The sequence below is a fragment of the Oculina patagonica genome, chromosome 1, assembly GCF_052425735.1.
Source record: "Oculina patagonica isolate OP01 chromosome 1, crgOcupat, whole genome shotgun sequence".
Taxonomy (NCBI): Eukaryota; Metazoa; Cnidaria; class Anthozoa; order Scleractinia; family Oculinidae; genus Oculina; species Oculina patagonica.
Window position 1 is genome coordinate 19,008,819 of NC_135758.1, and position 24,678 is coordinate 19,033,496.

The 24,678-nt window shown below is 39.7% G+C and overlaps 3 protein-coding genes across 6 annotated transcripts in view; 2 read left to right on the top strand and 1 right to left on the bottom strand.

Moving 5' to 3' along the window:
* The first annotated feature begins 523 nt into the window (after window positions 1–523).
* LOC144660387 (coadhesin-like) lies at window positions 524–17,516 on the top strand. Of its 4 annotated transcripts, none has more exons than XM_078521010.1 (15): window positions 524–1,031; window positions 2,424–2,585; window positions 2,943–3,116; window positions 4,036–4,203; window positions 4,738–4,908; window positions 5,503–5,673; window positions 6,838–7,005; window positions 7,489–7,659; window positions 7,933–8,103; window positions 8,773–8,928; window positions 9,055–9,234; window positions 9,455–9,625; window positions 14,988–15,163; window positions 16,009–16,198; window positions 17,214–17,516. In XM_078521010.1, the coding sequence occupies exons 1-15, from the start codon at window positions 683–685 to the stop codon at window positions 17,216–17,218; spliced, it is 2,583 nt and encodes an 860-aa protein (XP_078377136.1). In that variant the 5' UTR covers window positions 524–682; the 3' UTR covers window positions 17,219–17,516. The 4 variants fall into 4 exon arrangements, with proteins under 4 accessions (XP_078377136.1, XP_078377130.1, XP_078377151.1 ...); XM_078521004.1 differs by having other exon boundaries at window positions 14,988–15,161; window positions 16,001–16,198; XM_078521025.1 differs by lacking the exon at window positions 16,009–16,198 and having other exon boundaries at window positions 14,988–15,161.
* A 258-nt stretch (window positions 17,517–17,774) lies between these two features.
* LOC144660859 (adhesion G protein-coupled receptor B2-like) lies at window positions 17,775–21,269 on the top strand. Its single transcript, XM_078521591.1, has 3 exons — window positions 17,775–18,405; window positions 19,439–19,618; window positions 20,588–21,269. Exons 1-3 carry the CDS (start codon window positions 18,039–18,041, stop codon window positions 20,875–20,877), a joined length of 837 nt encoding a protein of 278 aa, XP_078377717.1. The 5' UTR covers window positions 17,775–18,038; the 3' UTR covers window positions 20,878–21,269.
* A 717-nt stretch (window positions 21,270–21,986) lies between these two features.
* LOC144660415 (chloride channel protein C-like) overlaps window positions 21,987–24,678 on the bottom strand; it is a 43,156-nt gene continuing 40,464 nt past the window's right edge. Inside the window, exons 22-24 of the mRNA XM_078521035.1 lie at window positions 24,299–24,387; window positions 24,040–24,069; window positions 21,987–23,469 (exon numbers count right to left, since the gene is read on the bottom strand). Coding sequence (XP_078377161.1) covers window positions 23,334–23,469; window positions 24,040–24,069; window positions 24,299–24,387 — 255 coding nt within the window. The 3' untranslated portion in view covers window positions 21,987–23,333. The remainder of the gene's footprint in view (window positions 23,470–24,039; window positions 24,070–24,298; window positions 24,388–24,678) is intronic.

The window sequence follows — 24,678 nt, forward strand, 5'->3', positions numbered from 1 at the left end:
TTACTCATTCGGCGACTTATTTCGTTTTCTTTCTTTAATATTCTCGAATTACGTCAGTTATTGAGTGGGTGGAAAGCTAAGGAATGTAATAACTGCCCAACTTTTGTTTAGAATTTCTAAACGAAATATCTGATTATTTAAAAATATTAACACGCGTTCTCATAAAGTTTATACTTAAAAAGTATAAAAAGGCTATTCAAAAATATTCTCCACCGGTATTGAACCGCTGGCAAAATTTTAATTCGTTTCTACTTCTTCAAAGACTGACAATACAAGCTCGAGCAGTCTAAAGCTGTTTTATTTGAACTTTTACCTAAAGAACCAAATTAAATTGGGTTAAATGCCCTGTGCAAGACCAACAGACTGTAAAACACCGCTTTAAAAATCGACTCCGCGCGCTTTCTTTAAAGCCAGGGAAAAGCTTTTGTAATTACAGTGTCTTTGAATAGAGCGCCTCTGTGTAAATATGTACTTAGATTTAAATGGACATTTCACGCTATAACATTCCAAGGTTGTACCTCAACACAGCACACTGCATTAGCGAGTAGCGAGCGGAGAGCGAGCTTTTCTGTCTGCGGAAATCTGCAGCAAGCAGAAATCACATTGAAAGCTGCTAACAAACTCAATAACGCTCCAACCCTAGGGAGAAAACAATAAGGTTGGAATCTAAGTTGGTCGCACAATGAAGTGTGAAAAGTATATGATTCTAACAGTGCTCATGTTAGTCTGTTTAATCGACGAGATGGCTTCGGAACCGCGATGGGCGTGGGGCCGGCGACGCCGAAGTTGTCAGAAAACCAATTGCGTCCCGGGACCTTGGTCTGCTTGGAGCTCATGCTCGGCTACATGTGGCCCACACGGAGCACAGTATACACGCCGCTCGATAAAAGTGCCTGCAAAGTGCGGAGGAAGTTGCCTGGTGACCACTCATGGAGGCCGGGCTTGCAATCGGTTTTGCCTGAATGGTGGTACGCTAATACGTACAAGTTGCCACTGCAAGTATGGATACAGCGGGGTTTGCTGTGAGAAAGGTGAGTTTTGAAACGATTTGCGTTTAGTGATTTTTATTTATTTCATGAATAAGGTTGGGAAGTCGAAGAAGTTTTAATCGCTGCTTCGGAGTAACTTAATTTTTAACCCTTACTAAAAATTTCAGGCTGTTCTCCACGGTGTGAAACAAGTACCCGAAAATATTTAGTCACACGATTCGTGAGATGCCACTATTTTCAAATCATCCCACCCTCCAGTATAAAAAGCTCCGCAATTTCTTTTTGACTTAAATTTATTCAAATCCAAGCTGAAAATATTCTGAATTGCAGTTATTATTTGCTCGAGATTATCAGTGTCAGACGCTTGGATTAGTAGGAGGGAAGGGTCAAATGGGAAAAAAATTGGAATCGAGAAAGGATGTGTTTAGCTGGACCAAACTCAATGAGACACAGATCGTAGGGAAGATATAGAGAACTAAATACCATCCCGTTAAACTAGAACATTCCCGACAATTGTTTTTATCATAATACCTTTTGTTGACATTGCTTTAGTTGAAACAAAGCACTTTCCTACTAAATAACACAACCGCAAAAGGCTTAATTTACAAACTGAAGTATGGAACTTAGTAAAAATGTCACACCAGTGCAAAGTGCGGGAAAACACACGTACGGCGAATCGAGATTGCTTTTGCTTTTGCATGTTGTTCTTATTGGTTAGAGTACCTTGTACGACTGTTCTAAAACACAGTATTTAACTATTGAACTTCGCCTCTTATTTCTTTTTTTGGACTTTGAGTTGCCAGTGAGGTCGGGACAGTGAGGTCTAATCCGGATAAATTTGTAAACGCATCTTTTTTCCTCCGGACCGGATAGGCCAACCGTCCACACTAAAACGGCGTTTTCGTTCACCGAAACGGAGCTTTTCGAAAACGGTTTCCAAAGTGGAGCAATTCGAAAACGCCGGCTAGGTGATGTAGTGTGGACGGCGAATATAAATGAATACGTTGACGTTAATTGGTCATGTGATCTCTGTAAAAAACAAAAGGTTTAGTAAGCATTACAACAGCCTCGTGCCTAGCAACATTGCGTGCGATGTAGCAAATCGTTTTCGAATTTATCCGGAGTACGGAAATTATTTTATCCGTTTTCGAGATTAGTGTGGACGGGGTCTTAGAAAGGTGTCCGCTTTATAGGGAGTTTAGCTACAGTAAAATGACTGAAAAACGGCAGGTATGGGACCAACCCCAAGGGTCCGTCTTATAGAGGTGTCCGTTAAGAGAGAGAGTTGATAGTAAAATTACTAATGCAAAAGCCTGTCTGGTATTAGAGGTATTGCAACCGAAAAAGTTGCTTTCCCACAATCAAAATACCTGGAAGATCCCATAATAACAGAACTTGAAAAAGGCGCACAAGCTGATATATCTTTTATTGTAGGCTCTGGAGGCTGGTCCAGCTGGGGAGAATGGTGTCCATGTTCCAAGACTTGTGGCAGGGGGTCACAAAACCGCAAACGCACCTGTAACAAGCCGGGCGGGGTCAGCTGCCCGGGCTCCCCCACGGAATACAGGTCATGTCTGGTAAAGCAGTGTAACATAGGTAAGTATCTCTGTTCAACTATAACTAACCAGCTATCTTACCACTCAGCTATAACTAAATAACTAACGAAGAAAAAATGCAAGGCTGATTTAATTGTTTGGTACTATATTTAAATTCCAATACAGTATTTCCGAAGGCACGGCCTTCACTTCTCAAGACCCAGAAGAAGGAAGGCAGTGCCTTCGGAAATATTAAAATTCAAATATAGTATCAAACCGTTAAATTAGCCTTGCATTTTTTTTCGTTCATAATTTATACTCGTTTACAAGTCGTGATCCTTGACATATGTCCAGTTGGAACTTGGGAGAAAGGAATTCTGACTATCATTTGATCCATGGCTTCTATTTCTATTTGAAGTGAATGGTGGATGGTCTAACTGGGGTGCTTGGGGCACATGCTCCAAAACTTGTGGTAGCGGATTCCAGTACAGCAGGAGATACTGTAACAATCCAACTCCGGGATACGGTGGAAAGATGTGTGTTGGAGAGAGCATAAGAACACGCGCCTGCTCTGTCGGATCCTGCAAAAAAGGTTTGGTTCATTTCCTTTAGTGTACAGTCAACTTCCTCTAAAACGGACGCCGTCGGGACCGGTTCCGACTGTACGTCTTAGAGAGGTGTCCGTCTTATAGGGAGTTTAGTTACGGTAAAATAACTGAAAAACGGCAGGGATGGAACCAACACCAGTGTCCGTCTTGAAAAGGTGTCCATCTCAGAGAGGTATCCGTTAAGAGAGAGTTGACTGTACTCTTACTGCAAGACAACTCCTTTATAAACAGGTGTGACTTTAGAGTGGTACAAGTTCATCTGAGCGCCATAAATGCTTCACCAGTACAAGTTATACAAGAGCGCTTTAATCTGACTTGAGTGTCGAAAGGTTTTGCATTACTACGTTAAGCTTCTGGTTTAAAAAATCGGATGTGGAGCCAAAACCAACCGTGACGAACGCGCACGCGTTTTCCCGCGCTTCGAGTGGGCTACATGTATTGGTTTCGAGTTTTCATTAGATTAATGCAATTACTGGATTAACTGTGTCGTTTAAGATTGGCCAGCGCGATCATTTTGCTTGTAGACTGTTCACAGCCCTCTATTTTTTCGTAATTTTGTTCGATCGTTGAACGCGGCAAAAACAGCGAGTGAACTGGACGCCAGCGCAAAACGGGACGCGCGAGGGGTGCTTCGCACTCGCGTCCGCTTCGCTGTTTCTCGCGCGCGCTCTTTTGCTTTAAAAATAGAAAGAATGTGAACAGTCTACTTTTCTTTTACAACACTCACTTAAAAAAAGGCTCTAGCAGACATTTATCGCGGTATAAATCTACAAAGTAAGGAGAATTTATTTCCAAGCTGGGACTGAAATTCGACTGAAATGGCTTACCTTATTTTATATCTACCCTCTCTCTCTCATATGTCCAAACTGATCTTCTAATCTCTCCTCTCTTATTCTCCACCAGATGGCGGCTGGTCTTCGTGGTCAAGCTGGGGACAATGTACGGGATCTTGTGGGACGGGTCTACAGACAAGAAAGCGGACATGCACAAACCCGCCACCCGGCTATGGCGGGAAGAAATGTGCGGGACGTGCTGAAGAGCATAAGAACTGTCTGCTGAAACGATGCCCAAGTAAATGCCTCTGTTAACTATTTAATTAAGTAATTAATTAATTAAATAATTCATTAATTAATACTAACTTAATTTACTGAAAATGAATGAGAGGGCAGTGGAGACTCCAGGGACGGAGAGCTCGGAGACTCCACCTCCCCCCTCCTAAAGTTTCGTTGTAATCGCCCTCCCCCCCCCCACACACACACACACACATACTCCCTCCTGAAACTAGAAAGGACTCAAGTTCACTCGGAACCTCCTTCTTTGAACGAGACGTACTGTGTCATGGTGTATTGCAATTCCTGAGTTTGATTGGTTGACAGACAATGGTTTATGAGCTCATATATCATTGACCACAAGTATGATAGCCGAAACGCGTCAACGAAAAAAGCTGGGGAGCTCAAATAGTGCAATTCTTTGGTAGTTTTAAGAAAACAACGAGGCGCGTAGCGCCGATTTGGCTATCTTCCATCTCATATCCAAAGCACGCTCCTGGAATAATTGTTAAATATACACTTAACATTTGCCAACATTTGTTTTTGTTGTTTGCAGTAACTGGACGCTGGAGTCCATGGAGCAAATGGCGCGCATGCTCTAAGCCGTGTGGCACTGGGTCACAGTATCGCACAAGGACGTGCACCAGGCCTCCCCCGGCGTACGGTGGTAAACACTGTACAGGGCCGAACAGACAGACTAGGGAATGCAACAAACATATATGCCCTGGTACGTAACCGATGCTGAGTTCTGAAGATGTGCTTTTCGTTTTCCTTCCATCGCTCCAGTCATAAACAATCACTGCTTGTCGTTTTTGCACTTTAAATTAAAACCCCGATTAATCGAGCCTCCAAGGAAAATTTCCATGGTATGCGATAACTTTTAAACAGGGTACGTGCCTTTGCGTTTCTTAACGTTCTCTCGTTCTGGTAAGCCTTATAAAGCATGAACATTCATAAAAAGCGCCAAAGCAGGGATCAAGCGGGGCGTTTCTGTGGCCATCATTATCGTTTTTCCCATGTTTTACATTTTGGAAATTTCAGGATAGGAAACTTCAAGCATAATTCTATTTTTGCCGCTTTATTTCAGTAGGTGTTTGCATTCTTACGGCAAATAAGCGGGATTAGGCGAATGACTTTCTTTGATTTATCGCAATGTGTTTCTATAATTAGCCAATCTTCAGGTTTTGACATAAGACATAAATCCCCAGTTTGCTTTGGAAAATATCCAGTCTGCTGTGTTAATTTGACAAAATAGGCTGAAACAATCAACCCCTAGATTTTAGCTCCACCCGAGCTCCAGCGACTTCTTCTGCATTTTCAGTGCATGGTGGCTGGTCCAACTGGGGTAACTGGGGCACATGCACGAAAACTTGTGGAAATGGAAAGCAGTACAGCAGGCGACGCTGTGACAATCCCGCGCCAAAATACGGCGGCAAGAAATGCTATGGAACAGACGTCAGGACACGAGCATGTAACGTAAGACCCTGTCCAGGTAAACTGATACACAACATGGACAGTTCTAGTCCACTCCCCGGACTCTCCCCTCCCCTGGAAGAGAGAGTTCAGGGACGGGACTAGAACAGGGCTATTTTGAAGACAGTGAAGTATCCAAAGAAATCGCTTAAAAGAAGTTATTAGACAGTTTCAATTTGAGAATGAAACACTGTAGAAAGGAAGTCAAAGTGCATGCAGAAATAGCCTGCGTAGCAGATGGGATTTCGCGTACGAGTGCCTTTGTTTTGGTCAACTCGAGCGGCGAAGCTGTGAGAGGATTCCGTCATTCGTGAGGAGTCACTCGTGGCTTCGCTGCTCATCCGCGACTTCACTCGCACCCCCCTAATCCCGCCAGCTACGCAGGTTAATACAGAAACTATTCATAGAATTAACAGGTCATAAAAGTAAAATAACGTTGATTTAGGAGCGAGAAGATTCAGGTTGGAATTTGCTAAAGCGTCCTTGCTATGGTTATGAAAACGGCTGGCGAAATTAATTGTGAAATTACCTTAAGATGATGTAAAAGCAAAGTTGAAAGAACACTTTGGACGCTGTTAATCTAGGATTAGAGACGGACCATTTTTTTGGAGAGGGGGAATAAAAAATATTGAAAAAAATTGTTTGCAGGGCCTAGAAAGACTGAAAAAGGTGCAGAGGTGCATAAACTAAAAAAAAGTTTGCAGAGGAAAATGTTTCATACCCCCACCAAGAAAATAATGGTCCGTCCCTTAAAGGGACTATGTCACGGAGATTTCGCAGAGTTTTGGTCTTAACTGTTCTGAAATTAGTGGAAGGCAACTAAACCCTTAAAAAACAATATCTTTGAACAACTAAAAGAAGATATAATCATAATTTGCGGAGAGAAATCAAGCTAAGGCTACAAACATCGATATTTTGAAGACGCGCGGAAACAATTTGAAATTGTTTGCCTAACGTTTTCAAATTGCAATCCGTTTCCATCCGCGCCATCCGCAGCCAACAATGCTAGTTAACAGTTTCAGTGCTCTAATATAGTAATTTTTAATAAAAATGGACTATCATTTCTAGGTTTCATGCGACACAAATACAAATTTTGGCTGTCCAAAAATCTGGTAAAATCCGTGACATAGTCCCTTTAAAGTATGGTTAGTAGCTGACCAATCACAAATGACTTTCTTTATAGTAAACGGCCGCTGGACACGATGGGCGGCATGGTCCGCGTGCACAAAGACTTGTGGGACTGGGAGCCAAGTGCGCCGACGAACCTGTACCAATCCCCCGCCAAAACATGGAGGGAAGTGCAATGGGCCGAGTGCTCAAACGAAGTATTGTGTGAAGCAGAAATGCCCAAGTTAGTAGTAAAAATTTGATTTATAAACCATTACATAAATACAAACCTAATTGAAGTTATGCACATTTTTACTTTTTTCTGTGGCAAATAGCCACCTACAACAGCTGAATAAAATTACAAAGTTTTGTTTTATTTGGGTGAGCTTTCAAGTAATATATCAAACACGAACGACAGTGTTCATCGGGATATCCAAACACCAAGAAGAGAGTTGAAAATACAACGCGCAGCGGAGAATTTTTGACGAATTTCAAGGTGTTTGGAAAGCCGATGGAACACTGTCTCAAGTCTTTGATCTATGTTTTTAATCGAAACAAAAACTACGGAGTAAACGGAGAAATACAATCGTAAAAATCTATGCTAATTAAGACCGGGTATCCAAACCTCCTTCACGGTTAAGATTTTCTTTTTTATAACTTGATGAATTATTAATGAGTTTGAGAAAGTTGTTTGAAAACTTATGTTGCTTTTCTGCGTTTTCTACAGCAAATGGCGGTTGGGGTTCGTGGGGCAAATGGGGCGCATGCTCTAAGACATGTGGCACTGGAACACAGTACCGCAGTCGGTACTGCAATAAACCAAGACCAGCATATGGAGGCAAGACCTGTCCTGGACAAAACAGAGAGTCCAGGAGATGCAGAACAAATCCTTGCCCAGGTACACATACATTTAACAAACGATAAACTAACTTTTTTGTATATTTTATTAGTGGCGTAGAAAATATTAAGGTATCGGAAGGGCCTTTTGGTCAATCATGCACATCGGCATGGTGCAAGAACAATTCTTTATGATACTTTGTTCACTTTGTTTTAAAAGCGCGCGTAGCTTTGCTCGGAGAACTATTCAAGTGCTACTTACATGATTTTGTTTGTTTTTCAGAGTTCGTGTTTCATAAAAAAAAACATTCATTTTTCCTTCTTTTGTTTGCAGTAAACGGTCGCTGGTCACAGTGGGGAGACTGGTGCAAGTGCTCCAAGACGTGTGGGACTGGAAACCAGAATCGAAAGCGAACCTGTTCCAACCCCCCGCCTCAACATGGAGGGAAGCAGTGCAAAGGACCTAGTGAACAGACCAAGTCTTGTCTTTTAAAGCAGTGTCCTGGTTAGAATTTTCAATTTATAATGTTAAACTTTCACCGTTACAACCATGGCGTTCGTGTGTAACATTCTCATCTCGATAGACCTTTCGTTTCTTCTTTAGACGACTTCCAATTTTTTTTATTCAGTTGTGCGTATGTGTTGCTCCAGCCGATCGGAGCGACGACGCGATGCTGCCTTGTCAGCCAATCAGATACAAAAGCCAACACCAATTGTGACTTGCTAGGCGCTTTTTCTCCGCTTGGCATTGGCTACACGTATCTGCTTCAAATTGTGGCTGGTTACTACACTAACTTTGCTTACGCGCGTTTCTCTTGTGCTTGCACTGGTTGCATGTTAGCTTCGATATTCTAATTAATCTGTTGTACTTTGTGCAATCGCAGCTATTGGCTATGGAAAAACTTTGTTTTACCTTCAAAGTAACCATTATGACCCAGTGGCCTTGAGTTTTATCTTAGCCAAAACAATTTTCTTTCCTGATCTCACAGTGCCTCATGATAAAACAAAAAGGTTTTTTAGTGGAGGTGGTTGATTCTTTTTTTAAGAAAGAGAAAAATAAACAGTTTAAGCAATTGTGTGTCAAGTTCACAAAACCACCAACACAGCAGCTATTAAAAGCAGCTTCGTTTAAGTTAACTCTGACGTTCTTTTGCCCGTGGTTCTTATTTTTCAGCGTACGGTGGCTGGGGTTCCTGGGGTAAATGGTCAGCTTGCTCCAAAACCTGTGGCACAGGAACACAGAACCGCAAACGAAAATGCGAAGGTTACAGCGGAAACTGTGCTGGATCAAATGAAGAGACTCGCCATTGTAACACACAGAAATGTCCCGGTAAGTCAAGAATGTTACCGTATTTCCTCGGTTTAGGAAAAGCGGCTCTTATTCAACTATCTTCCCTGGTTGTTTTGTTCGGTCTAAATGCAATGAAAACACAATTATTTTTTTCTTCTTCTCTAGCTGCAGTTGTTGACGGTGGCTGGGGAGACTGGAGCGACTGGAGCGCATGCAGTGAGTCGTGTGGGCCTGGTTCTAGTATCAGGAGCAGGCAATGCAATAATCCGGCCCCAGGTCCCGGCGGAAAACCATGTACTGGACATCCAGTGTCGAGCAAATCTTGTAATGAAGGATCGTGTCCTGGTACGTATTAATCTCTATTTTCTTCATTCTCTTCTCGCCAGCTTTTTAAAAGTTATCTGCCTCAAAGATCACAGTATAGTACAATATGCTAGTATGAAAACAGAGGCCTAAAATAAGAAATCGAAATGTTCATGCATTAAGCAACAGAAAAGTTTCAGTTCCGTGTTGGGTAAAGGTTAATGGTAATAAGAACACTTCTCTTTTTCTTTTCTTTTTTCAGTTGACGGTGGCTGGGGAGACTGGAGCGACTGGAGTGCATGCAGTGTGTCGTGTGGGCCTGGTTCTAGTATCAGGAGCAGGAAATGCAATAATCCAGCCCCGAGTTCCGGTGGCAAACAGTGTACAGGACTTCCGGTTTCGAGCAAGTCTTGTAATGAAGGATCATGTCCTGGTATGTAAAGAGCTAGGTTTATGTTAGTTGTTAAAACAGTCCGAAATACTGTAGAACCGCTAGTCATGGAAGAGCAGAAATCTTCTCTTTGTTCAGAGCTGAGGCCCCACACTTAGGTGGCTGGCTGTTTGTTTTTAAAGAACTTGAAATCACAAAGAAATTATGTGTGTTTAGTGTCATACGGCTTCAACGGTGGGGTACTCGGTGTACAGGTTGCCCTGTTAAAGGATAGTGAACTCGATAAGTTCTGTTTTAATTACTGTAGTAATTATGTTAGTCCTGCGTAAGGTTCAGGTATACGTGTTAATTATCAATGGCTATTGTCCACTTTATTATTTGTTCCTGTTTTTTTCGTACAAGTTGTTTATATTGTTCATAATAGGTGTATTATTAGTGTCTCTATTTAATGGCTGCTATGTTTTGATTGAGTGGATTCTAAAGCAGGGTAATTGTTTTCACCATCACACTTCTTAAATATATGTTCTTTGAACGTTAGAGGTTTATCAGGGGAAGCCAAACGTCGAGAAACTTTCAAATGGCTAAGAGAGAAAAATTTCCAAGTTTTCTTTTTGCAAGAAGTGCACTGCACAAATGAAAAACGAGACCTGTGGCAAAACGAATGGGGCTATAAAGCACTCTTCGGGTGCGACAGTAGTCGAAAAGCCGGTGTGGCTATTCTATTTAAAAACAATTTCGATTTCATATTAAACAAGGAATATATTGATCCAGGAGGCCGCTTCATTATCCTAGATATTAAAGCCGCCAACCTGAGTTTCACGTTAGTTAATCTGTACGCTCCAAACAAGGATGACCCTAGTTTCTTTCAAAATATTACAAATCGAATGCGTGATTTTGATTGCGACAATATTGTCATAGGCGGAGACTTTAATTTGGTGTTAAATGTAGAGTTAGACAAACAAGGAGGCAACGCTAACACCTATCATAAGAAGGCTTTGGCTGAAATAAGAAAAGTTCAAATAAATCTCGACGTAGGCGATATCTGGCGGGACCGAAATCCGCTCACGACGCGATACACCTGGAGAAGACGCAACCCCGAAATATCTTGCCGTCTTGATTTTTTCCTGATCAGCTGCGGGCTATATGGCAAAGTAACGAATTCTGACATTACTCCTGGATACAAAACTGACCATTCTATGATTACCCTGAGCCTAGGTGTCACTGAAAATCCCAGAGGTCCCGGCTTATGGAAACTGAACACCTCCTTTTTAGGAGATGTAGATTTTACACACCGGGTCAAAACAGTTATCTCCCAGACATGTGAAGATTACAAAGATGACAACAATGTCGATGATGCTTTGTTATGGGAGATGATTAAACTTAAGGTAAGAGAAGCTTCAATTTTTTATGGAAAGGAGAAAGCTATTTCCAGACGTAAGGAGGAGGACGATCTGCATGCGAAGGTGGCATACTTGGAGAAAAAAGTTGAAGAACCCATTCCCCCTCAACTGAAAGAAGAACTTAGTCAACAATTGAGTGAGGCAAAAGAAAGCCTAGAAAAAATCTATGAATATAAAACTAAGGGATCCATCTTGCGGTCTAAAACTCGGTGGTACAACGAAGGCGAGAAAAACTCAAGCTACTTCTTTAACTTAGAAAAGCGACATTTTAAACGTAAGGTTCTATGCCAACTTCGCCAAGCTGACAACACAACTTTAACCTCCGATCACGACATCCTTCAAGAATGCGTGAATTTCTATAGTGATTTATATAGTAGTAGAACAATACAAAACAACAAGGAGGACTTGGATTTCTTCCCAAGAGATAATAGTGTGAGACTTGATGAAGACTGCAAAGACTCCTGCGAAGGCCTTCTAAGTGCCAATGAATGCTTGAGTGCCCTTAAGACAATGGAATCAAATAAATCCCCAGGCTCAGACGGTTTCCCAGCAGAGTTTTATAAATTCTTTTGGAATGACATCTCTACTCTTTTTGTGAATGCAATTAACTGTTCCTTCCAAAAGGGGCTATTATCCGTCACCCAGAGGCAAGGTATAGTTTCTCTTTTACCGAAGAAAGACAAAAACCCCATTCTCCTAACAAATTGGAGGCCAATCACTCTTCTGAATTGTGACTACAAAATTGCAGCTAAGGCGATTGGAAATCGAATTGAACGGGTACTTCCAAAAATTATTGACAATGACCAGAGCGGCTTCCTAAAAGGACGCTCCATCGCTGAAAATATTTTACTAATTGATGGAATAATAAACTTTGCGGATAATACGAATAAACCCGGTCTCCTGATGTTTGTAGACTTCGAAAAGGCGTTTGATTCGATCGAGTGGTCTTTTATAGAACGAGCTCTCATACACTTCGGTTTCGGGCCCTCGCTGGTGAACTGGTTCAGGCTTTTCTACAAAGATGTCTCCAGCGCCATCCAAAACAACGGTTGGGTCTCAGAGCATTTCATCTTAGGTAGAGGGGTCAGGCAAGGCTGCCCGATGTCCCCATACTTGTTCATAATAGCAGCTGAGATACTAGCCAATTTTATAAGAAGGGATAAAGACATAAAGGGGTTTGAAACGAATGAAGTAGAACACAAACTAAGCCAATATGCCGACGATACAACCTTAATACTCGACGGTTCTGAGGGCTCATTTCTTCGTGCAGTTGCAGTCTTGGACGGATTTCACATAATCTCTGGGCTCAAGGTGAATTACGAGAAAACAAAAGTGCTATGGGTGGGTTCAGCAAAAGAAAGAGAACCAATAAAATGTGACAAATCGGAAATTTCCTGGGTGAAAGGAAAAGTATTTGCACTTGGAATTTGGTTTGCAACAGACAGGAAGACAATGCTCCGCTGCAATTACGAGGTAAGGATCAAAAAGATAGAAAGTGTAATTGAATCATGGCAGTTTAGGAGGCTCAGTTTAATCGGAAAAATTACCATCATTAAAAGTCTCCTGGTTTCCCAACTGGTCTATATTTTAACGCCGCTAACCACCTCCGTAGAAGCATTACAAAAAGTCAATAAAATGTTTTTCGATTTTCTCTGGGATGGTAAAGGAGATAAGGTTAAAAGGATATTTATAACCAAAGATTACAAGGACGGCGGCCTAAAAATGATTGATATAAACAAGTTCAATCAATCTCTCAAAGTCTCCTGGATCCAAAAAATACCTGGATCCGACAAATGATGGGAAATGGAAATTTGTTTTCGAGGACAGTCTTAAAAAGCATGGAGGAAGGGATATTTTCACCTGCAATCTTCACAAAGACGACATCCCCACGTTAGGGGTCTGTAACCCCTTCGTCCAAGAGGTACTGGAAGCCTGGGCAGAGTTACATTTTACGGATGTCACTGACATCACTGATGTAAATGTTGGTGACCAGATCATCTGGTACAATTCTCTTATTCGAATAAACGACCGACCCGTTTTCCATAAACATTGGTTCAACCACGGAATTTGCAAAATTTCCCACTTATTGGACGAGAATGGCACCCTGCTTAGGTACGACGAGCTGAGGATTAAGTTCCCCGAGCTAAAATGGTTTGAATCATTTGCCGTTCTTTCAGCTATAAGGTCATTTATAAGGAAGCTACATAATCCTCAGACGCCAGACAATAACATTATGAAAGGAGTATCTTTAGCTGATCTTACTTCTAAGAGTAAGATCAATCATTTTGTGTATACCTCTCTTTTAAAGAGAGAAAAAATCCCACCCATTGGAAGCCAAGTAAAATGGCTGAGAGACCTTCATGTTCAGAACGACTGTGAGGTAGACTGGAAAGTAGCATACACAATTGCTTTTAATTGTACGGCGTCCACCAAATTAAGAACCTTCCATTTTAAATTCTTACATCGGAGGATTGCCACGAATGATTTTCTGCAGAGAATCAATCTTATACCTTCAAATAAATGTTGCTTCTGTGCAAAACAAACAGAGACTATCATCCATCTTTTCTTGAACTGTCCCATAACGCAATGTTTTTGGGAAGATATTAAACAATTTCTCTTTCAAAAGGGCTTTGGGACTGAGTTTGTTCTCACAGATCTCCATTTGATGGGGCTGTTAAGAATCCCGACTAACACAGCCGTTGATCTTGTGCTTCTAATTGCGAGATATCATCTTTACTCCCGGAAATTAGGCGGAGCGCCTCCTTGTTTGTCTGTTTTCTTGAGTAAGTTGAATTCCATTATTCAAATTGAAAAACAAATAGCTTTGCATAGTAATCGTTTGACCGCCTTCACAAACAAGTGGAAGATGTTTCTCTGTTAATCTCCTCTACACTTTTTTCCCTATAAATTATCTCCATGTTTTATCCGTTTGATTTATCCACCAATCTAGTTTCTGTAAACCAAGTGTTGGTTTAGTTTTTTTTCAAATGTGAAATTTATTTATAGATCCGTCTAGCCATTATGTAGTTTTTTTTTTTTTTTTTTTTTTTTTTTTTTTTTTGAAAAATTTAATCTAGTCGACTGTTTCCTTTACTAAGTAGTTGCTGTAGCGTCATTGTTATTTGTATATATGCATAGTTTTTCTGCTGTTTTTTTTTTTTCCTTTTTGCACTGTAATTGTGGCATGAGGCATTGTTAGTATCACTGAAAGCATAGCAAAAAACAAAAGAAAAAGAAAAGAAAAAAAAAAAGAGAGAAATATATATGTAGATTTAAATAAGTAATAAGCAAATACAGTATTGTAAATTAGATAGTATTGTAAGTTTTGTAATGTTAATATGGTAGGTAACACCAGTATTTTATTAGGATATAAGGTATTGTCAGTATTGTTAACAATGTTTTCTTGTACTGTTAGTAACTGTAAGTAATGTAGTTAATGTTAGTATTGTAAGTAATGTTAGTTTTGTTTAAGTAATTTGTGGTATTGTAAGTATTGTTAGTATTGTAAGAAAATTTGTTGTTCTCAATAAAATAAAAAAAAAAAAAAAATAAAAAAAATAATAAAAAAAAAAAAAACAACTCAAAAGAAACCTTGTTATACAGCAGGCAATTTTAAAATTCTGCATTACCCGGGTGTAAGCAAAAAAGCAAAAGGTGTCTATCTCGGTAGCCATTAAACAAATGTTATAAACTGAATCCGAAGATGGGCTGAATAAATATAGCGAGATGCATTTCTCCCTATCTTTTCTCCGGCCTTTTCTGGCTGGCTTTTAAAAAAATTATCTGCCTTGGAGATCACAGCAGGTGTATAATGTAACAGTGTGATATCAGTGTTCTAGATATATTATTGATTCTGACGATACTTGACTCGTCGAGAAATGAACTGAAAAAGGAGAAATTTCAGTAAAATTTCAATTTTAAGTCATATGATTCCCTTACGTATTTAGAAGGTTTTAGATGGTTTGAGTATAAAGTGATAAGAACACTTCTATTTTTTGGGGTAGTTGACGGTGGCTGGGGAGACTGGAGCAACTGGAGCGCATGCAGTGTGTCGTGTGGGCCTGGTACCAGTATCAGGAGCAGGCAATGCAATAATCCACCCCCAGGTCCCGGCGGAAAACCATGTACTGGACTTCCCGTGTCGAACAAGCCTTGTAATGAAGGATCGTGTCCTGGAAGTACGTATTAAACTAATGTTGTGATTTTTAGGTTGTATTTCTTTGCTGAAGGTTTAGCACTTAAATATTGCATATGCTTTTCTTACAAGAGGGAAACGAGAGATCTTTATTTACATAGAGTAAAAAGAATGAAAAATTGACAGTACTTTTTAGCAAAAAATGTTGTATTAATGGGCAGTTTGTTTCTGGGCGAGGTGCTTTGGCAGAGCAATATTCTTCATATATGGGTGTGTTTCGCATTCATCTTTCATTTCACTCTTGCCTCACTTTCGGGCAGTTCTCTCAAAAGGCCACTGTCAGGGCTAAAGCACACGGGTGAAGTGAACAGCTCCTAAAATACCTCATAACACTCGAGACTTAAAGGGACTGTGTCACGGATTTCAGCCAAATTTAGGCATGGCAAATGATCATCAAACTCGGGGAAACTATAAAAATAACCTCTTAAAACAGTGAAGGAACATTTCAACGACACAGCAAAAGCATAAGAAGGTACGGATGGCCAAAAGTGACGAAGATTGAAACGGATTGCGATATGGGTTTTTGAAATATCTTTGGGCTGAACGGTTTTCAAAGTTAATCTCGTTTACTTGTAACTTTAAATTATAACGCCCAGAAGACATATGAAGCTATGGTTTTGTCATTTAGACCCATAGAAGCAATTTCTTTGCAAAAATCAAGCTTCATAAACTTAACTCAGCCGTGACACAGTCCCTTTCATAGAAGAAATTTCTGTTTTTGCGCAGTTGATTAGAATGAATAGTCCAGTTAGAGATCGCTAGAACCCAGTCTCTGACATTGCCCTTTAAAACGAGGTGATCAATTGTGATTGGTTGTCTCAGGTGAGGACTGCTGGGGTGACTGGAGTGACTGGAGCCCATGTGACAAAGCTTGTAACTGTGGCAAGACATACAGGGTCCGTTTTTGCAAGTGCGCACACGGCCAGGGGCATGACCAGTGCCAGGGGCCTGGAGACAGCTCCAAGAGTTGTAACTGCCATGGTTGCCCCAATGGACCCCCCTCTGATGACGTTGTCGAAGGTATAATAACATCACTCGGTTAGCACGTGATGAGCACGGGGTGCATCACGGGGATTTAGAAAACCATTCATTGTTGAAGATGGCTATCTCTAGCTAAAATACCCCAATACGTTGCTAAGAGACAGGGGCTTAGTCACGCTGTTGAACTTTAGCAGTTTCTGCCGTTACTGACAATCTTCAAATTGGACGTGATTGTACGTCAAAATAATGGATTTCAAGGAAATTGACCTGGTGTCTGTCGTGTTGGTCGAACAATAACAGAAATTATTATTCATTCAAAATATTTCTTCGTTTCTGATTGGCTTTCAATCCCCGGCTAATTCCAACTAACCGGCTAGCAACGACCAAATTTGGAAGACGCTTCTATTATTGGACGAATGACGTAATAATTATTGGACGATTGACGTCAATCGTGCAATAATAGAAAAATTATTGGACGATTGACGTCACGCAACAGAGCTCAGCCGTAGGCGAAAATGGTCGCTAAATTTAACATTGCGACGAAAAAATGGTCAAAATATTAGATGATAAAGATAGAAAAAACATCAAAAAAGCCTCGAAGGGAAGTCGCTTGATTTTTAAGCTTATCTTCAGGAGAGAAACATCAAAAAACCAGCGACACCGGAGGAATTGGCGACTGTTAATTCATTTTGTGTTTTTAGAGCTCTTGGAAATATTTTGAATGAATAATAAAACAATTATTGAATTCGACTTTCGTATGATATGAAGAACCCTCCTCGATCTGCATAATTCTTCATATCATACTTAGCCTCATCCAATAATTGCTTATTATCTCTAAGGTGAATATGTACAAGAACTTGGTCTCCAATATTAAAGAAGTTCTCTTTTCTTCTTTTTGGGGCATTTAATAATTGAAATAGCAAACCAAGAATAACCTCAAATATAGCACTGCGTAGTCCCTGTAAAATATGATTTTGTAGCCTTTTTTCCCATCATTTATTACTGTGTAGAGTTGCTTGATACGTTGTTCTGATTCTAATTATTTCTCCTTTAGGTTAAGCCATGCAAAAAGACAACGGAGATGAAGTTATAGCTAGACCTTCTGATTAGTTTCTGTGTACAAAAGTTTTTTAAAATAGCTTGGAATTTGACCTTTAGGAAATTTAGTCCAGAAAGAAGTTTTTGTTTCTTGCCTGACAATATTCGAAGTCTAGAGTTGTACATAAACATTTGAAGTTACGTCATGAAGGACGCGCCCACAGTATAACACAGTGGCCAGCAGCCTTAGCAACATCCAAAGACAGTTACTTATTTTTGTACATTAGTATTAGGATAATAAAGTTGTGTTTTTGAGCTACCTGTTCTCTCCGTATTTGTATTTCAAGATGTCTGGCTTTACAATTTGATAGCGATTGTGCTATTTATACACTGTCGTAAATATGAGTGAAATACGTAGAATATTAAAAGATATATTTATTTTATAACACGTCAAATTTACAAACTTAGTGTTGTCACATTGTCAAATGAACGCCTGTAAAGTCTGTAAATGTTCAAATTCATCATTTGAAGCAAGTGTGGACTCGTTTTCTTTCAAATTTGGCAAGAAAACTAAATTAATTTTGCATTCTCTTTCTACCTTTGGTAACTGTTCGTTTATTCATTTATTTGATTTTACAAACGTTGACGTCAGTAAAGACCCTCTTCTGCCGAAGTTGTTTTGCAATTAAATTCCTAATGTTTAATCCTTGCAAACACCATAACTAAACATATCACAACTCAACTTGACAGAATCATTGAAAAAACAAACAAAGTATGTAATAAAATGGCAGACTAAGTATCTTTAATCTTTTAAAGTCTAAGTAACTCTTTCCGAGTACATATGGCGACGTACCTAATCTTAACGATCGTCCTCGCCGTTCAGGTGTATTTTTGCCAAATCACCATAGCAGAGAATTCTCATTCTTTTCAAAATCGACCGTGTTGGATGTGTGATGTAACACACTGTAAAAAGTGCGTGGCAAGTCAGTGGACACAGTGGAATCAGTGTTCGGCTCCTTGTGGTATAAACGGTTACCAGTCGAGAACCAGGCTTGTGTACCGGCCGCCATCTTGTGGCGAGGAATCGTGCCGGGATTTAACCACAAAAGAGTGGCGACCCTGTAATAGGTTTTGTCACAATGGAGGGACGCCTGGGCGATGGGCTTGCGCGTGTCCACTGAACTACATTGGTGATTGTTGTGAGACAGGTTTGTGAAATGAACATGTAACCTTATAAAATACCCAAACTTGCATTCGTCTTGTGTTACAAGAAAAAAAAAAATCAAATTCAGAACTACTAAAGCTGAAGTTAGTCTTTGGTGTCATTTGGATCCCATAAATAGGAATGTTACTAGAATTTCGTCGAGTAAAATGGTTCAATTTAGACAATCATCTGTTAAATAAAAAAAGGTTAAGGAAGTAAAAGTAGAATTAATTTCCCGTCAAAACAAATACAAATAGACATGAAATTTAAGGGAAGTGGGCGACATTAATTTAAATCGACGGTTTGAATGCGATTTGTAGGATTTTGGGCGTTATGACAATAAAATAGTGATAATATTTAGTAATTACTCTGCAAAACAAACTTTGGATGAAGATGATTATTAAAACTAGACCTCGATGAATTACGATAATAAAAGCAAAGTTGATTGAATTCATTTTGATGTAAACCTGCAGTTTGGAGGTGTTACCTTGAAAAGAATGGACAAAACAGTTCCATTCATTAAGACGAATACTGAACTACCCCTAATAATGAATACATTCTTTGGTTACAATCGCAAAATTTGTCGTAAATTAAAGTAGATAAAGCGAGTATAGTTAACAACTATTCACCAAAGTGGAGGTGGCTAGCGGTGGATATTTATCGTGCCGCGAAGCAGCGAGGTAGATATTCACCACTAACCACCGACACTGAGGTAAATATGTGTTTTAGAATATACTAAAACAGTGAGATAATATAACCGGAAAGGATGATTTTTGGCCAATCAGCGCGTGCCAAAAACGCTGTCCACTGTTTTAGTATATACTAATATCAGTACTAGTACTAGTATCAGAAACTCTGAAAGTAGTTAATGTTTCGCATATCTCGTACCAAGCGTAACATCGTTTCTTTCCAGTACTGAAAAGAGTTTGGCAAAAATTACTCGGAAATCTAACAAATTTTCTTTCGTTATTTGCGCGTTTTTCTACTCTCTTCTCTGAGCTTAGTTTCCTTCAGTTTACTATTTGGTTTCCCTGCAGGATTTTTAGGATGGAGCAGCTGGGGGGACTGGGGCCAATGTAACAAGTCATGTGGTTCCGGCGTTCAAAAACGCATGCGCGTATGTATTGCCTCACCGCCGTTCAATGCTTCCGTCTGCGACAGCATTTGCCCTGGGCCGAGTCTTGAAACAAGAGAATGCAACACTCAAGAGTGCCAAGGTTAGTCACTTCCTGTTTTACTTGGTATGCGCATACAAACGTTCAACAACTGCACCCGGGAAATAAAGTTGAAAATGTAATTTTTACAATCACTGTAAAACCATCCAATGTCAGACTAGTCACTACTGTGAAGAAAATATTTCTCACCTTTTACAAGAAACAGATAACGTGTTCTTAAAGCCTAAAGAGTAGGCTTTTATAGATTGTGCTAGCATAATTTTTGGCATAATTGGAGCTAAAAAGCATAATTTGTGAAACGAGCACTGCCACGGCATAATTAGCAATTTTTAGCACTTTTTGGAGCATAAATTCATAAAATGTAGTAAATATGGTGTACTTTCTACAGAAATAAATGAAATTTAGGTAGTTTGTTCTTGCAATGCGTGTTTTAGCTATACAATTGTGATTGTTAAGTCGTTGGAGGCATTTTACAAACGGTTTAGAGATGCGAGCAGCTAATTTGGACAGCTGACGGCCGTGATAAACTGCCATAAACACAAATAAATTTACAACAACAGTTTATTTAAAAAACATCATAATTTGGTGTCGTTATTGCGCACCTCTATGTATAGAATCTTCGTCATTTTGTGAGCATAATTTCGGAAATCAGAAGCATAATTTGGGAATTCTGGCATAATTTTTGCATAATTTGGCAAAATTTTGAGCACTGCTAGTAGCATAATATGCCACTTTTAGGAGCACAATCTATAAAAGCCTACTAAAGAGCAGAGGAAAGAGTCTCAAACGCCACTATCTGATCTACATAGATGGTGTCCGAGTTCTATTGCGCCAAAATAACATTTTACTCTGTCGATCTGGTACCGTCTTCTTTCCATACTGAGAAACTTCACAAAACGATTCAGTCCTTTGGTCAGTTGGAACGAAATGAAAGATGGGTCAATTCTTTTTACGAAGGTCCTATGTGTAAAGTTGCTCACACTGGTATGACTTTCGTTTCTTTTTTTTCAGTCCAATACGATTCACTTGGTTGTTTTAGAGATGACACTCCCCGCTCTCTTCCATTGCTGCTTAAAAGCTTCCGGGGTAATATCGACTGGAACAACATGGCGAAAGTTGTCCAAGCATGCGCAGACATAACCCATGAGCGCGGTCTTGTAACGTTTGGAATCCAGTTTTACGGCGAATGCTGGAGTGGTGTGAACGCCAGCGAGACATACGATATGCACGGGCCTTCCAAAAACTGTTGGAGTGGGGTGGGAAAGGAAGGAAGCTATTACGTTTACAAGTTAAAAGTGTGAATTTTGTTGGCTGTGTCGTACAGGATGTGTAAGACTAATATTTACGTAGCTTTAGCTTTGGATGACTTGTAACAAGGTTTAAAAAATTGTCCAGAAATCACAGTTAAACCGTGTTATAACTTTGAATAAAGATTACAATGGCCTGCTCGCACAAAATGAAAAAAACATGCGATGTTATAAGATCTCATCATTTCTTAAAAGAGGAATCTGAAGTGCTAAAATGGAAACTGGAATTTGAGCATATTTTCATTGGGAAATTGGGATCTGGGTCCCCCTCCCTCTTCAGGACCCTCTGTCACCTTGGGCAAAAAGAGCCCCTTAATCACAACAGTGAACATGCTATGCTGAATGGCTATCTAAACAAAGTACATCAATCTGAAATGTCAGTCGACTTCAACTTTCAGCCTTAACCCCCGGGCACTCCGATTTAAGCTGAGGACTGGAGACGACTGACATTTCAAGCAGAGAGGACGTTGGTTCATGCGACTTGGTCACCTAAGAAAGCCGTATTGATAAAAAACAACAAATTCTTATAAAGAGAATCTTAGAGAATATTTAACAATGTCAATAGAATTTTGAAGTTGATCTACAAAGGTGATCGCAAGGAGTGGTCATGGCAACAAATCCCTTTTATACGGTTGGCATAAATAGGCCATTTCCGTGTTCACTTTGCCTCTTTTCAAAACGAGTCTACGTGCGAAACCATTCAAATGAAAAAGAGTTTTATTTGCATGAAAATGGATCTGTAGGTGAAACTCATTTTCATTTGAATGGTTTCGCACGTAGACTCGTTTTGAAACAGAGACAAAGGGACTCGGAAATGGCCTTTTGTCGGCATCTAGTCTCCGAGAATCAATTGAGCCCGCGGTTTTACCGACAAAGCTGCTTAGCAACATGTCCTTATGACGTGACACGTCATGTTGACGTGACAGCTTCGGAGTGTTCACGAGTACCCGCGCTACATTTTGATTGGTCAATGAGAATCAGAAACTCTTCAAATGCTTCGACTGGTCGTTCTTTCTTTCTTTCTTTTTCTTCTGTTTTCTTATTGGCTAATAACACAGGATTTCTAAGAAAATCTCGACGGTGAAGCCATACATATCCACTCCGGCTGTTAGAAGTATTTTATTTAACTCATTGAGGATGATATTGATTGCAAACTTTTCTTTAACATTATTTTTTCCATGCATATGTGCTTTTTACCTTGGAAAACTACATTACATTCCACCATAAATCCCTTTACTCTTTGACTTGAGTATAAAGTTAAAATACTTACGTATTGGATAATTCAGTTAAGATATGAACAATTTTTCAAAAGCATTTAAATTCATTTCCTTTAAAAAATCTATAACAAAAATATTCTCAAATAAAATTACTGTAATAATTTCTAATATGATAAATCTCAATTAATCTATTTTGTTATTTTGATGTGTAATTCTGAATAAGAGAGGTGTCTCTTGTCTATAATGGTTTCAGTCTACTCAACAAGATTACAAACACGTTTTCTACAACATCTTTCCACCGGCTTCCCTTACTTTATACACCGATTCGGAAATGTACAATTAGTAAACTATTTTCTTAAAAATTAGCCTATCCACTAGCGTTATCAATAATTATTTTTTCAGTTTCTCATCAGATGGCTTAATAAAATCGAACAACTGTGACCAACAGGACTACAAGAAACCTAAAATATACAAAAACTGGACACGGATGCATAATGCATCCTGTGCGATCTAAAAGTCTAAGATAGCAAACACTTATAACTGCCTGTCACTATAGTCTCGCGATAAATTGTACATTATACATTTTCAAAAACGAAAATATTTCTTAACAAACATTCCAAGGAACCAAGCATTAAAGCAGGGACACAGTTATATCGTCCTATTTTCAAGGAAAAAAAAAACAATATTACGTTTTGCTTTCGTTCATCCTTGCAGTTAGAGCATAGGTCCTTTCATTCACCGAATAAAAGAGAATGCAGAAAATGGAACAGGACGACGTTTACATGTATATGCACAAAAAAATTTTCCTCTACTTTAAGAATGCGTATAACATGGTGTCGTGGAAACCACTGAATTAAAGGGACAGTGTTACGAGAAGTCTTCCACGTTTTGTGTAAACTATGCTAAAACTACGAGGGTACACTCACTGATCAACAAAATTAATAATCTTTAAAGGTATAAAAGAAAGACATAAATTCATTCTCCCAGATGTCAATAAGTCCTGATCAACGGTTTACATGTGATGTTCTTCCAAGTAAAACTGTCAACTTGAAAACGCCGGCCCGACTCGGTGACACTGCCTCAAGAAATTACCTTGAAAAGAATACCACAAATCTAAACAAGGCACAAGGATTTTTTAACTCCTTGTGAACCCTCTCTCCTCTTATTTTAGTGGTTAACCAGTCCATGTAGACGTTACATAAATTCTCATAGCGACAATAAACATGACTCAGTTCAGGCCTCCACGCTCTGCCGGTGCGCTGATGGGTGCTGCATTTCCTGGGCCTGGTGCGAGTCATGAAGTACACCGTGGATGCGCTCTTCCATTTTGAATCCCATGAGGTCTTTGCGGGTAATGATGCCTCTGACCCTGCAGTTGGAGTAAGGGATTGATTAGCGACCTTCAGATTTGACTACGAGTACGACATCGAGTACGAGTACGACTTTGGAATTTCTACGCAATTGTATTCCCCAAACTATAACTCTTCCCTGTTGCTGACTAACACACAAATAAACGTTAGGGATAAGATTGGTGTGATAAGTGATTATAGGAGGCACACGAATTTGGTCTGAAAACTCGTACTTGTACTCAATCTCGTACTCGCAGTCCGATCTGAAGGTCCCTATTACTGAGAGCGCTCGCTAAACTTCTTGATTGATTTCTGATGAATTTTTCCTGGCTTTCGAAAACCATAGGTGTACTTTATCGGCACGTGGATATGATTATTATTTTAAAACCGCAAAAGACAAACTTAGTTTTCAATTTCCATGCAATGGAAAAACCAAACTAAAGACGCTGAAAAGGGAATACACAAAAAAATAGCGGAAAATGAAGACTTAGCATGCAATGTAAGTGGCAATGGACATTTAAAACTAAATACATGTTGGGCGCTGAGAGAATCTTGTGGTAAACTACAGCAAGTGCGTTGTTGGAACAAACCTGTTTTTCTTGTCCACAACAGTCAAATGTCTGTCAAAAAAAATAATGTTACCAGTTAGTACCACACAATAACGGCGAGTTCAAGAGATTTTTAAGTTCTTTTTCCCTGCTTCTAATCAAGAAAAGCGTTAACAATCAATGAAAGGTGATAGCTAGAGACATTATTTGTGATTTTGTTATGTTCCGCTTGACATAGTAATATGGATGAGAACGGATCATAAATGATTTATTGCATGATGCCTTTGTTCTTAGTACGCACCTCAGTCCCAGTGTTCTGAATATAATGTAGGTTCGGTGAAGAGAGAACGTTTCTTGAACTGTAGGAGCTGAGTGGTTCACATACGGTGACTGCAAAATTGTAAAACACAGTTAAGAGGATAATGGCTACAGTGTGTATTACACTTTCGTACTTGAGAAGGAAAAATCGGCATGTATGTTGTGAATGGCCAGAAGACGTTGCATGATCTTCCTTCAGCCAATCACAGGATCTATACAAAGGCAAAACCAAAACAAACACAACTACTTCCAAATCACTGAATCACTGACGGTTTGTCGACCTTTCGATTTTTCCTGTCCATTTTGGGTTACGTGGTAACCGAGGGCTTGGAAGAAGACCAGAAAAACGTAAAAGTGCGTGAC

What these genes read in the sequence shown, in the direction of transcription:
- LOC144660387 (XM_078521004.1), top strand. Translation starts at nt 683, where the DNA reads ATGAAGTGTGAAAAGTATATGATTCTAACAGTGCTCATGTTAGTCTGT. An exon ending in GGTAAAGCAGTGTAACATAG is followed by an intron (nt 2,586 to 2,942) that starts GTAAGTATCTCT and finishes TTCTATTTGAAG; the next exon opens with TGAATGGTGGATGGTCTAAC. An exon ending in TAACGTAAGACCCTGTCCAG is followed by an intron (nt 5,674 to 6,837) that starts GTAAACTGATAC and finishes CTTTCTTTATAG; the next exon opens with TAAACGGCCGCTGGACACGA.
- LOC144660859 (XM_078521591.1), top strand. Translation starts at nt 18,039, where the DNA reads ATGGCGACGTACCTAATCTTAACGATCGTCCTCGCCGTTCAGGTGTAT. An exon ending in TGGTGATTGTTGTGAGACAG is followed by an intron (nt 18,406 to 19,438) that starts GTTTGTGAAATG and finishes GTTTCCCTGCAG; the next exon opens with GATTTTTAGGATGGAGCAGC. An exon ending in CAACACTCAAGAGTGCCAAG is followed by an intron (nt 19,619 to 20,587) that starts GTTAGTCACTTC and finishes CTTTTTTTTCAG; the next exon opens with TCCAATACGATTCACTTGGT.